The 16,275-nt window shown below is 38.7% G+C and overlaps 1 protein-coding gene across 1 annotated transcript; it reads right to left on the reverse strand.

Annotated features, from left to right (window-relative positions):
• Window positions 1–2,009: 2,009 nt before the first annotated feature.
• On the reverse strand, window positions 2,010–10,802 carry LOC113050323 (GDH/6PGL endoplasmic bifunctional protein-like). The gene is made up of 5 exons (XM_026213177.1): window positions 10,690–10,802; window positions 6,872–7,539; window positions 5,325–5,442; window positions 4,934–5,203; window positions 2,010–4,573 (listed from the first exon to the last, which is right to left on the reverse strand). The coding sequence occupies exons 2-5, from the start codon at window positions 7,517–7,519 to the stop codon at window positions 3,234–3,236; spliced, it is 2,376 nt and encodes a 791-aa protein (XP_026068962.1). The 5' UTR covers window positions 7,520–7,539; window positions 10,690–10,802; the 3' UTR covers window positions 2,010–3,233.
• Window positions 10,803–16,275: the final 5,473 nt, after the last annotated feature.

Consider the following 16,275-nt stretch of genomic DNA (forward strand, 5'->3'; position numbering starts at 1 on the left):
ACAACATGGCAATGGCTTAAAAGAACGTCTGTTGTATGTTTTTTTCCTATCTTTTTCTATTTTCTAAAAAGACAAGACATATTGTTTTCTTTCGAAATGCTGTCAAAATGATAATTACTTTAACTCTCAAACAGGCAGGAAACTTTTCTTGACCCTCTCCTCTGAGGTGCTTCAGAAATTGAGGCTTCATTGAGGTGGATTAGTTCTCTTACGGTTCATCATTTACCCGGTGTGAATGTGGGCAGTGAAGGATCACAATAAATATAAGTCACCATAAAATGTAGTCTTCTGTGATGAAATGACTAAAATCAAAATGACCAAAATAAATTATTTTCTGAAAAAAGGGTTTTTAATTACAGTACAATAATATGTTAGTGAAAAAGTAATTAAAATATCTAAATCTATACTGAGACTAACCACTAGAGGGTGTAATTTGGTATTACCCAACCGATGATCTTGCTTCTCCTCCAGAGCTACAAACCTGCTGTTCCGACTGGCCCTGACACCTTTCTTGTAAGTCCTGTAATTCTTCTATGAATTTTCTTCCCTCAGGCTTACATCATTATGTGAATACTTAAAATGTTTCAGTAATATGCATAAATAATTACCTCTCATTATAGGTTAGCTGTACATCTTGCTAATGAAAGTGTATTTTACTATATATAGAATCATCTGAACCGATAGAAACAGCACAATGCTTCACCACTTCTTAGTTCATGCAGCTTTTCAGACCAGCAGATGGCTTCCAAGAGATCAAAGGTTAAAATTGTAAGGTGTGTGTGTGTGTGTGTGCTTGTGCATACATATATAACATAAAAATGTTAAAAATGTTTCTCTTTGGCAGTCAGATAGTTCTTTTCATCTTTGCGGTGCTTTTCCTGGCACCACAGTTTTATGTTTTGTCAAGGTAAGTGACTTATAATGTTACGGAAAAAAAAAGAGAGGAAAAAAAAGCTAATCTCTTTGTAAAGCATAACATAAATACATTCATATGCATATACGTGTTATCATTTGATGTGATATGCCTGATATTTAATCAGTAATGTTTCCACAGGCCAAAATCTTCTCGCTATTGTGAAAAGCCACTATTGAACAATCTTATAGCCTTCATTGTGTTCTCTTTTATAGCAACAGGTAATCTGATTTTGATATATAGATTTTTTTATTTTATTTTGCATGTTTTTCTGCTTTCTAATTTAAAATGCTAATTATCAACCCTTCTTACCCATTTGAAGGTTTGGCTGTAGCACTTACACTCACTGACCCAGTTCCCAAGAGCATCAGGGTAGCTTTTCACTCATTTGGGCTGTTTGCATTTATACAGGGACTTTGTACAGTCATTTTTACCCTGTCGGCTCCTCAGTGTGTAAGTGTGAAATATGGTATTGTGATTTTATGTGGAAAAAAAAAATGGTTATATATATACAATTTTTCATAGGAGAAGACCACCACTGAATTGTACATCTTTTCTTTGGTTGTCTCTTGGGCCTGCATACTTTCAACGGGTAAGATGATAAGGCTTGTTTTTTGGTCAGTTCCATACCAGAGTATTAAGTGTAGTAGAATATATATAAGAAAAAATAACCATTGTTTCTCTATCCAGCTTTCTTTCTGGTCAGAGGAGGTCTTTGCCTTGTTCACAGACTATTTCCTCATTGGTTCCGAGATATGTGCCTCTGGGATTGAAATTGAGCCACTGCTGCAGTGACACTCGATACAGGTGTATCTATTATTTACATGGTTTCAGTGGCTTTCAGACAATTGTGAGGCACAGGTTAAGATAGATTCAACTTAATGATACACATTTTCAATAATACTAGCATACAAGAGATGAGAAAGATACAAAGAATGCTATATATATAGAATCAGATTATAGAATAGAAGAAGAATCAGATTAAAAAAAACAAAAAAAAAAAAAAAAACATTGTGTTTATAGTCCACACGTCTGGGTTCTATTTGGAATTTTCTGAATCAAGGACATTTTAAAAGAGAAAAAAAATAGAATACAGATTATTTCAATAATATACTTTATTGCTGTGTTTTAAAACCACTGCAAAATGTGAAATGATGTAATACAGCTGAATATGGTAACAAAATTTCTTTAAAACATGGAATGGAAAAGCAAGGCACTTCATCGATTCAAATATGTTAGTACAGTCAACAAGACACAAACTTCACTGAAATACACAATATGATCTGTATGATGTTAAACATTTTGGTATATATAGCCACCTTAGGAACATAGGAATCTACTTATAATTGTGTAAATACACATAAGGGCTTCAATGTGTGTGCATGTATTTTAATGTTTTATTAAAATTTTCACATTAGACGATTAGATCCCTTTGGAATGTAATGTTGTTCTGCTTCACTATAAAATGTTAAATCAGTGGTTATAAATCAGACAATGCTGTCCAGCTTTCTATAAACAACTCCTGCCTTGTTTCATTAAGCATGCAATGCTGACTAACATGCCCTTCTTAGAAAAAAAAAAAAACAAAACACTGTTTAAAAAGGCTTTACTAAGGTATTCACGTTTAGATATAAAACCATTGTAAGGTGTTGTGCCTTTTCAACTGCTCTACACATAATGAACCTTTGTTTTCTGAGGTATGAAAACAGTCTTTGACACTAATACATTGTCAACAATGTAGTATTGGAATGGTTTTATCAACTAAGGCCAACAATAGAAACTGAAATCTGTCTGAATTTGAAACAGTACATGAATATTTGTTCCGTCCTAAAAACACTGGATATGATACTGTCTGATGAGTAATTGTAGCTATGTAAAAAAAATAAAAAGGTCAAATTACAGAACATTCAGATACACTTTTTATCTGATTTTATCTGCTTGGTCACAAAAAAAGTGCTCAATAAAGAATTAAATTGTTCATACATATCTTCATAACTGCTTTCTAAACTGTTGGATCTTGTAAAATAATGATTCCAGCAATATTATAAGATTGATTACTTGGAAAAAAGTTATTGTAAGCTGAGAGAGTTCCTGAGATTTTAAGTCATTTATAATGCAATCATTCCATAACACAATCAAATTGCTAAGTCCTTATCACAGCATTAAATTAACTAAATTAACACATCACACCTCAATTGGTGTGAACATTAAACTTCAATTTATACTCCTCAATCATTCCCAATACAGCATTCGATTTTAGCTACAGTATAAGCCCTGGTGGGTGGCTTCACTGACGGATTTGTACTGGTCTTTAGGCCATTTATCCCAGCAATGCATCATAGTCAATGTACCATATAAGAGTACCGCTCTTCGGCTGTACTTTGGTGATGGGATACTTGGATGATTCACCCTTAATTCGGCTAAGTTGACTGATAAGTTCATGCTTGCTCTTGCCCATAATTAAAACACCTACCCTTCGAGCCTTATTGATGGCTGTGAATGTAAGACTCATTCTCTGGTGAGGTTTAATGGGGCTTTCTGTCAGAATTACCAAATGTTCCTCGTCGTTTTCCAAACTGGTGTCCTGGAATAGTGAGGCAGTGTGGCCATCCTGGCCTACGCCAAGCAGGATGTAGTGAAAGCTGGAGCCATTGACATGTTTCTTGATTTCCTTCTCGTATAATGCTGGACCACCGTCCTCTTCCACACATAACCGTTGGGTCAGATGCACAGGCATGGGGTGGATGTTGAAGTAGGGTATGCGGATATGCTGAAGCAGGAGATCGTGAATAGACCGGAAGTTGGAGCCTGATTCTGTATGTGGCACACAGCGCTCGTCCACTTGCCATATGTGAGTGTTGCGCCACGGAAAGGTGTAGAGGTTCACGGCCAGTGCATGGAGCAGTGCCACCGGGCTGGAGCCACCAGACAATGCCAGGTGAAACTGACCTTCTTCACGAATGGCCTCCTCAGCAGCCAAGAGAAGATCAGAAGCCAAGCGATCCACCAGTTCCTGTGCCCAGGCAGATATCATTTCAGAGCTACGGTACTTCCCTTGCATCACTTGGAAGTTGTCCTCGGCACCACGGTTGATGACGTTGACCACAGCTTCATGGCTAAAGGCGACCTGATGGCCCTGCAGCTGAAAGTTCAGTAGGTTACCATTGGCTGTGCCACCTGGATACACCCGTGGAAAGACCCGACTCAGGCCTTCAAGGAGGGGAGTCCAAAACTCCCAGGAAGCAAGGAGTCCTTCGGCACTAATAAAGCTATCCTTGCGTCCAAAGAAGACGTGTGAGATCAGCTCACAATAAGCCTCTCTGGGTGTGACCGGTGACTGAATGTAATAGTCACTGAGTGGTAAACCCAGCACATTCACGTCTTTGTATTCGGTGACCTCTTTCCAGTCACCGCTGCTCACCAGTTCGGGCTTGAACAGGTTCTTGCTCAAAAGAATCGCAGGGTACTGAAGGGTACCATGACCCATATAAAATATGATCTGTTTGGATTTGCACTGAACATTGTTGGGATCCTGGACACAAAATACATTGCTTTTGAAAAGTACACGTGCATAAGAAACCCGTTCATCGAGTGCCTTGCCTGAGGTCATAAATATGGGGATACCCTCGTATTGTGCATTGTCGACATGAACGACCACACCTGTAAAAACAATTATAGTCAACGTCAGCATGGCTAGAGTGATTTTCCACAGTCACAACTACTATGAATCAATGATTATGTTTACATGCACTTAGGAAAACCGTTTATACCAGGATTTTCACAGAAAGCAGCATTCTGAAAGATTATGTAAATGTGAACACCATTTTTCTTTAACTTTTAAATGGGTTTATAGATTCAATTGGTCAAGTAAATGCTTAAAAGGCATCCTAACAGGTTTTTGAGTGCATAGGTAAATATGAATGCCATCTTTGCACCTTAAACAGCTTTCCCACTATAAGTGTTTTTCTTGTGTGCATGTAAGCATAGTGAATGATGTAGCTACAAAGCTCTTCCACTCACCAGCAAATGTGGGGGTCAAGCTGAAGTAGTCCTTTGTTTTATTTAGCTCTTCCTGAACCTCTCCATTGTAAGCTTGGTACTGACCTACTACAGCATTTCTGTGATCTACTTGTTGAAGGGAAGCCAAGAAATGAAGCTTGTTTTGTAGTATCTCCTTGCTGTTGGATAGGTTTGCAGGAAGGTTCATCAACATAAGGGTCATGACCTCTGTGAGGTGGTTCTGGATCACGTCCCTGATGACGCCATATTGATCATAGAACTGAATCCGCCCTGAAAACGAATGATATATAATAAGTGCTATAGTAATCACTGAAAAGATAAATGGAGAAAGGAACTTTTTGATAACTTTGTGAACTTGCAATTATAATCAACTAAAAAAAAAAAACAGTACCTTTGGCATCCAGGGTTTCCTTCAACACAATTTCTATTCTTTCAATATGGTGCTTGTTCCAGATAGGGTCCAGAAGTTTCTTATTCTCTTTCCTAAATGGCAGAATTTTAGAGACAACCTTTGGGATGGAAAAAAAGAGACAACTTTTGGGATTTTTTTAAAGCACATGCAGATCCAGTTATTAATGTGAAAGAACACTACCATTCAAGAGTTTGGGGTTAGTAAGATTTCTTTAAAATAAATCAATATTTAAATCATAAAGGGTAAACAATGATATGTTACAAAATATTTTTCTTTCAAGTAAATTATGTTCTTTTACACTCTACATTCATCAAAAAAGTTTCACTATATTAAAGGGGGGGTGAAATGCTATTTCATGCATACAGAGTTTTTTTACACTGTTAAAGAGTTGGATTCCCATGCTAAACATGGACAAAGATTCAAAAATTAAGTTGTATGTTTTGGGGAACAAAAATACTCCTTCCGGTTTGTCACAAGTTTCGGAAAGTTTTTTTCGAGTATGGCTCTGTGTGACATTAGATGGAGCGGAATTTCCTTATATGGGTCCTAAGGCACTTCTGCCGGAAGAGCGTGCGCTCCCGTATAGCAGAGCACTGAGAGGCTGAGCACAGACATTCATTCACTGATCAGAGCGAGAGCGTCGCGAAAAGTCACCAAAGAAGTGTGTTTTTGGTTGCCAGGGCAAGACAACCCTGCACAGATTACCAAAAAAAAAACAGCATTAAGGGACCAGTGGATGGAGTTTATTTTTACAGAGCATCAATGGAGTTGAGTGTTAGTGTTTTTGTTTGTTCCCTGCATTTCGAAGATGCTTGTTTTACAAACAAGGCCAAGTTTGACGACAGATATGCGTATCATTTATTTCTTAAGGATGATGCAATCCCAGCAAAAAAGGGTCACGATCGTGTGTTGGAACCGCAGGCGGTGAGTAAAACTGCTTAAAATATCTCTGCCTCCTTGTTAGTGCGTCCGCCTCCCATGCCGGAGACCCGGGTTCGAGCCCCGCTCGGAGCGAGTCGTTGCTGCTGCTGCTGCTCTCGTTCAGATTCAGCCTCGGGATCTGATTCTGGATCATAAATAAACAGCTGAATCTGACTGTTAGCCATGGTTTGTTTTGGATGATGGTTTTTTTTCCTCACGGTAATGTCACAACTTACAAACGCTCTCAACGCAAAAGCCTACTGGCGCTCGTGATTCTTTAGCTCCGCCCACACGTCACGCCTCCAGCCGGTCGTGTTTTTCCGGGAAAAATCGGTACAGACTATCTTTCTCTTATGAATATAATAAAACTAAAGACTTTTTGGAGTTATGAAGGATGCAGTACTACTCTATAGGTACTCAAGATTAACAGGATATTGAGTGAAAACGAGCATTTCACCCCCCCTTTAATGTTTTTATTATTTTTTTTACTGTATTTTGATTGAATAATTTGAGCTTTGGTGAGCACTTCTTTCAAAAAAAAACATAAAATCTTGTTGACACTGAACTCTGGAACAAAAGTTTATGTTAATAAAATAACATTGTACCTGCTTCCCTAAATAGTGGTCAATCCTGTACATCTCCTCTTCTTTCAGTTGGCCTGACAATTTTTTGTCAAGGGCCTGAGCACTATAAAAGTCATGACCAAATGGCTTCTCCAGGACCACCCTGAGCCATGCATCAGATGGGGGACGGCAGGTGTTGTTGATCTTCTCTGCAATGTCTGCATATGCGAAAGCTGGAACAGACAGGTAGAAAAGCCTCCCTGCTTCGACCATACCCTCCTGTCCTAGCTGCTGTTTGATCTGCTGATTGAGTTTCTCGTAGTCCTCAGTAGTCTTCAGCTGGTGATACTTGGACAGATGCAGGAACTGGTCTTTGACCAAAGCACAACGCTCCACAGAGAGCTCCGGAGGGCAAGCCAGCTCCTTCAAGATCCCAAACAGCAGCGGCGTCCCCTTCTCGGGTGGTGTAAGGGCCCCACCGTAAAATGAGAAGGTGTGTCCTTTGCCTACCTGGTCAGCATAGAGCTGGAAAAAGCCTTGCCACAGGTACTTCCTGGCCAAGTCACCTGTTCCACCCACAACTACCACAGTCACATGACCAAGACTCTTCGTAGCCTCATGATTATCTGTGTAGCCCCTCTGCCAGCATATGCTGGCCATTAGCAGCAGCTCCCATCTCATCCACAGCATTGTAATATCAAATGCCCTCCCTTTAAAAAAAAAAGGGAATTATAATGTTTGAAAAATCTATTGATTCAAATTCTGAAAAGATTTCACACACACACACACACACACACACAAAACTGACTGGAATGCATTCAGAAGCTGGTTTATAAAGTTGCTCACTGGCTTATTGATGGCTTTATTCCCCATCTATAACTCAGTATAAAGTGAACACTGTGGCGAGTGGGGCGGGGCCGAGAGGCGTGGGAACGAGGAGTGAGGCCAGGTGTAGTGATTGGAGATGAGCTACACCTGAGCCCCACCGCTAGTATCGAGTCCCACGTAGGAGATGGAAGGATATAAAACTGGAGCGACGACCGTGAAGGACGAGAGAGGACCAGGCCTGGGATATTACTTTATGTTTTGGCTTTTATTTGTGCGCACCAGTCGTCCGTGAGGGGCTGGTGCGCCGTTTTGTATTTATTTATGAATTATTAAAATGCTTTTTGATTGTGCGCCGGTTCCCGCCTCCTTCTTCCCGATGAATATGGAGATTTGTTTGTTACAGTGGTGCCGAAGCCCGGGAGAAGGAGGGACGCGCTGCTGAAGATCCCTCGCCGCTGTGGTGAATCCGCGGTGCCCTCGAGCTGGCGAGGTGTGTGCCGCCATGGACGCTCGAGGCGGTGGGCTGGAGCGAGTTGCCGGGGACGGGCGAGCTCGCTGCCGACCACCCACGACAAGGAGGGGCGGCTGCCGTCCGTGAGGGAGCGGAGGAGTCGGCGCCGTTCGCCAGGGGGCCGGAGCCTGCCGCCTCCGTGACGGAATCCGGAGGGGCAGGGAACGGGGGACTCCTGCCGCTGCCCAAAATCGGAGGAGCCGTCGCCGTCCACCGGGCGGCGGAGGAGTGTCGTGCCGTCCGCCGAGGGCCGTCCAGTGCCACCGCCGGGCACCGCGGAGGAGATCACCCAGCCGGTGGAGGGCCGAGCAGCAGTGCGTCTGGGAACCGGATTTTTTTTTTTTTTTTCCTCTCTCCCCTCTCTCGTCCCTGTCGCTCCTCCTTCCATCTCCTTTTCTCTCGCCTCGTCTGTCCTACCCCCAGGTTCCCGCAGGTCCCCGTGAGCGGTCTCCCCCGGAGGGAAAGGGGGGGGGGGGGGGGGGGGGGGGGGAGTAGAGCGCAGTCTCGGGAGTACCCCCCGGCCTGCGAGGGGCGATGGGGGTATGTGGCGAGTGGGGCGGGGCCGAGAGGCGTGGGAACGAGGAGTGAGGCCAGGTGTAGTGATTGGAGATGAGCTACACCTGAGCCCCACCGCTAGTATCGAGTCCCACGTAGGAGATGGAAGGATATAAAACTGGAGCGACGACCATGAAGGACGAGAGAGGACCAGGCCTGGGATATTACTTTATGTTTTGGCTTTTATTTGTGCGCACCAGTCGTCCGTGAGGGGCTGTTTTGTATTTATTTATGAATTATTAAAATGCTTTTTGATTGTGCGCCGGTTCCCGCCTCCTTCTTCCCGATGAATATGGAGATTTGTTTGTTACAAACACCCTTTGCAAACATTTCAGCACTGTAACAGGATAAGACTTTACTCTCTAAACATTTCAGAACTATTAAGAATTGTATTTTTAAGTATTTATGAAATAAATAATGTTTACACCAATAATTTATTCAATTTTACAAATACTAATATATGTATGTGTGTGTGTGTGTATATATAAGTATATACATATGTGTATATACATATGTGTGTGTATATATATATATATATATATATATATATATATATATATATATATATATATATATATATATATATATATGGATACATAAAATATCCAATATTTTTAATGTATAAAAGTAAATAAACCTAAATGGAGTCTACATACACTAATTCAGTCTTTCAGTCAGGTAGAACTTATCAAACATTACAACACTGCATTATCACTATGTGAGGTTTCAACACAAAAACCGTTAGGATCAAGTCATGTCTGCAAGTCATGGCGCCTTTTAATGTTTTACCTTACCAAAGTCCATGAACATAATTTTCTTTACGTTTTTTCTTATTTTTAAATCACTCAACACAATAAAATCCTGATCATTTGAGCTCATTAAGTGAGTGGAACTTTACCAGTAATAGTTTTATTTTTATGCATATACAGTATGAGGGCCAGTGGGCTATGTTAAGAGGGTCACATATTATACTGACATGACACTGTACCTGGACTGATTGGGAATAATGACTAAAAGCAAGAACCACGGAAATGCAAATGAAATCTCCCCCTGAGAATTCCCCATTTAAAATCAAGGTTAAACCAACACAGCCCCAGAACAAACAGACTACATTTACGGTAAAATACCTGTATGAAGTGAAAGGTCACACAACTTGGCCAAACAGAGAGGAATCAATATATAAGGTGACAATAGTTTATGTTAGAGTTGAGAATTGCAGGAATCATTCTGACATATCTAACAGAAAGCAGTCAACCAGGACGAGCCTGATTTCACGATATCTCATGATGAGCTTGTGTGAAGGCCAAAGATGACAGAGTACATGCAACCCTAATGCTCAGACAGAACAAGCACTGTTTGCACATTTGGGTGTTGCAAATTGTTTAACATAGAGGCACTATCTAGACTTAAAATAAATAAAAAAAATTCCTTGAAACAATCAAGACCAAAAAAAATTTGCATAACAGGATGCAATAGAGTTAAATAAACGGTTACTGCATGTAATTCAGCACATATTCAGTTCATTCCTCCTATTCATATTGACTTTTGAACAAAATATCCATTATATTTGATTAATTATAACTTTATTATTTACATAATGACATCAAAATCATGTCACTGAACCTCCATTAAGGGCTATTTTATCCAGTATAATAATATATGATGGCCAAAATAATTTATTTAAAATGTGTTAATAAATAATACTGATACAATTAATTGCGACCATATATCTGTTTCTGACAGGAAGTACGTTTATTGCATTTTAAAAGATGAGAATACACTGTAACGTTACTAGAGGCAGACGTGAATATACTATCATCACAAAGTACATAAACATATCCTGGCAGCACCTGTTATAGACACGGGCTAGCAGATAAAAAGATGCATATAACAACTGCAGGCAGAGTGATACATACATGAGGACAAAGATTAATTTGACACAGAGAGAGAGACTGTGAGGACATACCTGATTCACCTCTGGACAGTGTCGTGTCAGCTCGAGCAGAGTGAACTGGCGGATTGTGACATTACAAACAAGCGTTTCCAGTAGAAGATGGTCACGTGGTTGTGTCGGTGGTTAATTTTGTGGTTTGAGTTTGTAACATTCGAGTTTTTACAAATAAATATGTTGACTAAAAACACGGCGACTTATACACCCGTGAAGTCCTTAAGGGGCTATTAAAACACATTATTTAAGTGTAAATATCATAACAGAGATATTTAAATCTCACTGAGAGTGGAGCTATAAATCCGTGCGTGTGATGTGAAACAAACATTTAAAATAATTGCATTCTTTGACAGTACTTTCCGTGTTATGAAGTCAGGACGGTTGTCTGCATTTTGTCTTGGAAAATATTTATTTATTTTATTATTCTTTATAATGTAATTATTTATTAATTAATTATCCAGAATTTGCTTCGAAAATGTAAATCCACTACGGTTTGTGTTATGCAGATAGTGTGTTGCCCAGAGGAGGGCGATATTTGCCAATATGCACTGCATTAATAACTCCAAACGTGGCTTTCAGTGAACAGATTCCCCTTGTCAAGGTATAATAAAAAATAAAATAATAATAATAATAAAAAAATGTTATGCTGCACTTAAATAAAAGGCTATGGCTAAATTAAAGGACATATCAACATTTTTCTTCACAAACCTAAATGAGTTTAAGCCTTCTTACACATGATTTCACAACATATTGAGCAATGAGTTTTTATCTGTGTGATCTTTTCTTTAAAACAATATTCTTATCTTTGAGTACATGCGTCTGTGTTCCTCTCGCACATTTCCTTTTTTTCTTTATAGAGTGAATGAGTCTTAGGCAAAGAATATTCAAACAAGAACCATTCACCTCAGGAAACATGTAAAGTCATTCCCTGATTCAAACGAAGCTTTCTGAATCAGCTTTAAACCTTCTAGTAAGCATCATTAGTACATTTTAAAAGCACTACAAAAATCAGTCTGTTATTCTATGATAAAAGCTTGTAATCTATATATTGGATAAAAAATATGTATTTTGTCAGAATACGCTGGCATTTGTGGATGCCCGTCAAAAGAGAAAGATATTTTCGAAGCCACATGGTGTAGGCGACATCTACTACCGGAAGCTAATGAGGCTATGTTAACCAGTCAAACCTTGACCCCTTGATCCCTAGCAGCCTAACATAGCACATGCTAATGGTGTGAGTTTGGGGTAGATGCATTCAACCAATGGCAGATGGGGAAGCTGTTTGAAAACATTCTATTGTTCAGAATGAATACTAGCTTGCTAAATACTGCGCAGTGTGCACTATAAACGGGAGTAAGTGAAGCATGCTACGCAAGCTTTCAGTATAATGTTCTCTAATAGCAATTTGTGTTCATAGAAAACACTTGTAAGTTTCGGGTTGTGAAGTTTTTATTTATTTATTTATTTTAGTGTAAAAATGTATCAGTATGCTCAAACAATAAGTGAGAACAAAGAGTGCAGTTACTTTTTCTTCCAGTGTTAGAAAGGAAATGTAAAGTCAAGTCATGTGCAGTGCACTGTAGGATGCAGTACACTATGCATATTGATAATCTGCATGGTGTGCATAGGATGCATGTTAAATTGCAGAAATAGTAAGAGTAGTATGCTAGCATGACACTCCGAACATAGCTATTATTGTTGCAGTTCTACTTGGTGATGCTAGTAACTCAAACATTATATAAATTTAGGTTACACGCACTTCAATCAAAAGCTTTGTATTGATGTTAGCGACCCATTGCAGGATCTATTCTATCATATAATGTCCTTTCCTACGGCTATTATTGTTTGAATGCTTGTTAAATTAAGAGTCGCTCATCACTGTTTGAATCCAAAACATTTCCTGCAGATACTTGTTTAGCGCGGCTGCAGATGTTGCTACATGTCAGATAAATTAATAAAGGAATGAAAGCTTCTTAGGATTTCTTGGTAATATTTTATTTTTAAGATTTGTTTTGGTTTTAGGACAAAATACATAACATCACACACACACGCACGCACGCACACACGTATACACACACAGACACACACACATATATATATATTCACATACGTATAAGGCCTTCACAAGACAAATTCCTTATTTTCTTTGGTCACATCAAACATTACATAAAACTGTGTAACCTAAAACTTTGTGAAATAAAATAAAATTATAAAACCACACAGTCCAATTAAAAATAATAAGAAAAGCACAGCTGAATCACTTATGCTTGAACTAAAACTAAAATGAAAATTAAAGCTCATTTAACTTGCGTCAACCAGCTGTATGGTCTTTTCATGAAGGTGGTTGTTTTTCCATTTCATTCAGAACAGCGAGGAGCATTGCACTGGCTGACAGATGCATGAGAGATTTTATATACCCAAATGCACATGTTCTCCCAGCTGGGACCACACTGGTGTAGGCCTCCCAGCGAGATCACCAGTTAAGGTCAAAGTGAGATGTAAACTGTAAACTAAGTGACAGAAGTTCCTGTTTGTGTGACACGTGTCTCTGGTGTAGCAAGTTTTGCTAGTGTGTGCGGATGTGTGTCATGCAGGAAAGCATCAGGTAGCTCAGCTGTCGCAGCCTTACCGTGCAGCCAATGGGGCTACGTGTGATTTGAGTGTGTGTGTGTTTAAAGGGAGCTGGGGGTAAGAGTGGCTATGGCACCAGGGGGCTTATTGTGTGCAAGATCTCCCACACTTCTTACAACCATCCGTGTTCTTCCCATCACCCCCTTCCAACTGCCACCCTGCCACTTGCCTTCCTTCCTATAGATTCAAGTGCTTTGTTCCTCATGAAGTCCTTTGTTCTTCCTCCTGCACAACATTCCAATCAGGCTGAGCACACAAACACATGCATACGAATGTGTGCCATCCTCTTTATTGGGCCTCTTCACCAACACACATTACATGTATCATCCCTGTGTCTAAGCACTGACTAATTTAAAGCTCTGCCTGCTACTAAGCTTAATAATGCCAGATTAAGGAAGTGAATGAATTCTGTTAGTTAGCTCGTGGATCAAAGAAACTGCGTTTCTTTAGAAGAGAACTTGTGAAATATATGTTGATGATTTCATGTACTAATACATAAACGATCTCAGCATATATTTCACAATAATACTCCATTGCATGGTTTTGTGGATTTTTAAAAAAAATTATTTATTTATTTTTTCATTTGTTTTCTGGATTTCTTGACTCTGGTGTATTAATGTATATTTGTATATTGACTGCTTGTATATTTGTATAATGACTGCTAAGTACATAACTGACCAATGTTACAAGTAATTGAGTTCCCAATTTTTTTCAAATTCTTAATTTACCCTATGTGATCAATAAAGTACATCTAATCTAATATACATACAGACACACACATATATTTTTAAATATTAGAATAGCTTAAAATAACAGTTTTATATTTTATTGTTTTATAAAAATGAAATGTATTTATGTAATGGCTGAATTTTCTGCATCATTACCCCAGTCTTTATTGTCACATGATCTTTCAGAAATATGAATATAGTGGATTTGCTTATATAGTTGTGCAGCTGTATGTTGTTGAGGATGCCGTTATATATATTTTTTCAAGATTCTTAGATGATTGGAAAGTTCTAAAGAACAGCATTTATTTGAAATATAAATCTTTTATAACAATGTAAAAGTTTTTACTGCCACTTTTGATCAATTTAATGCATCTTTGACGTATAAAAACTTTCATTTCATTTAACTTTTCTCATTATTTTAAACCAAGTGGATGTATGAAATCGGTTTTATTTGTTCACACACACACATCCTTGCAGACTAACCACAGATGTAATTCAACACATATACATTCCGTTATGGGTTTGACAACCAGATAGTGTCCTAAATAATTATGGTCTTATTTTTGAACAGTGTAGACATTGTTTTGTAATTTGACAAAAGTCACTTGTTGAGAAATAAAAATAATTGTGCTTACAAAATGTTCTTGCATTAACATTATATATATGAAATGTGACCTGCTTTGATTTTTTTTAAGTCTTATGCAATGTCATTCATTCATTTTTAATTGCGCCTTAATAGAGTAAATACATTTTTATATCTTAAATCTATGTATGACTCACTCATGAAAATAATTTTGTTAACTTTGTATTAATAATGTGTTAACATCTTGCCATATGTCACTGGCACGTATCCCGCATTAGCACTCCCTTCACCCCCAGTCAAGGGATCAGTGTAGAATCGGGAGCGTTAACAAAGCTTTTGAAGGGTATGCAGACAGTCTCGACGCAGCCTACAATGGAAAGCCGCCTCTGTATTTGTGTTTTTTTGGCGAGAGGTGGTGACGAGGGTGACAAGAAGGAGTCGAGGGGTGGAAGAGTTGAATGACCCTGCAGCAGTGGTCCCACTGCAGATCCGTGACCCCCGGAGTAACAGGCCAACCTCCTGGCGTGAAGTGCTTTGTATTGGCGCTTGTGTGGAACAAGGTGGAGAGGTGAAGGGGGGTTGATGGGAGTGCAGCAGATAATTCAGGCCTCCTGCAACACACATGGCCCTTGAATGAAAAGGGAGCTCGGCATTGTGACGGCATCTCAATGGCTCTAGCTCCTCATTTGTTGAAGACAAATGTCCCTCTGAACATAAGTGTCTTGTGCTTAAACACCAAACAGAGTGAAGTCATTAATCATCTATTTTGTGTGGCTGAGCACTTACTCCAAATATTAAGAGTCATACTCAACATTCATAGAAGCTGGCATGAAAAACAAAGATTGAACCATTAATAAATGTTTCACACAAATAAATATGCACAAAAGAATATTATTAATAAGCAGATCACATTCAGTTTGGTGTCTGTGACCAACTGCTTTTCATTTACCAGCCTACAATTTTTTTGGACTATATAGTTTATTTACATCTTAGATTTTAGTGACCTTTGTAGAGGACTTTATTCTTGAATAGGGACAAATAGCATTCTAATTTGCAGTAATTGTATGTTATTTAATTGCATAACTAAGCATTTTCTTAATACGTTTTAATAATTTGTGGTGACACCCCAGGTGAATAGAGTAAAAAATAATCTAATAGAAAACCTAACCGTGACCTAGATATCTTCTCGTGTTTGCTGATTACATTAAGAAAAACCTCTTTTGTATTACAAGTTTTCTGAAATGTTGTTTAAATATGCAAATGTAGCACTTTTTAATTAAATATGCACTGATTTGCATTTTCTATGACTTGTTTCACTTTGCTGACATATTAGACTCAAAGGTCTCTCATAAATCAGAACATCAGAAATGTCAACAGCCAGTAATAAGTAAGTAAATAAATAAAATAATCTTTGACCAAACCCTGATGTAAAAACCTTCAGAATATATATGGGAATAGAATTGTAATGTTTATGTGTTTGTAAGTGCGGAGATTTGTAGCTCAGTGCATGAGAAAAAAAAAAAATCATTTTGGCCTTTAAAGATAGTTGTAATTATATGCAAATAGATAAAACGCTATAAAATAAACATTTAAATAATGTTTTGGAGGGGGTTTCTTTCCACTAGTCTGAAACAACACATTATGACAAGCCAAATACAAAAC

Source organism: Carassius auratus, chromosome 31 (genome assembly GCF_003368295.1).
Source record: "Carassius auratus strain Wakin chromosome 31, ASM336829v1, whole genome shotgun sequence".
NCBI lineage: Eukaryota > Metazoa > Chordata > Actinopteri > Cypriniformes > Cyprinidae > Carassius > Carassius auratus.

What these genes read in the sequence shown, in the direction of transcription:
- LOC113050323 (XM_026213177.1), bottom strand. Translation starts at nt 7,519, where the DNA reads ATGCTGTGGATGAGATGGGAGCTGCTGCTAATGGCCAGCATATGCTGG. An exon ending in GGAAACCCTGGATGCCAAAG is followed by an intron (nt 5,204 to 5,324) that starts GTACTGTTTTTT and finishes ATTCGTTTTCAG; the next exon opens with GGCGGATTCAGTTCTATGAT. An exon ending in CTTGACCCCCACATTTGCTG is followed by an intron (nt 4,574 to 4,933) that starts GTGAGTGGAAGA and finishes TTGTTTTTACAG; the next exon opens with GTGTGGTCGTTCATGTCGAC.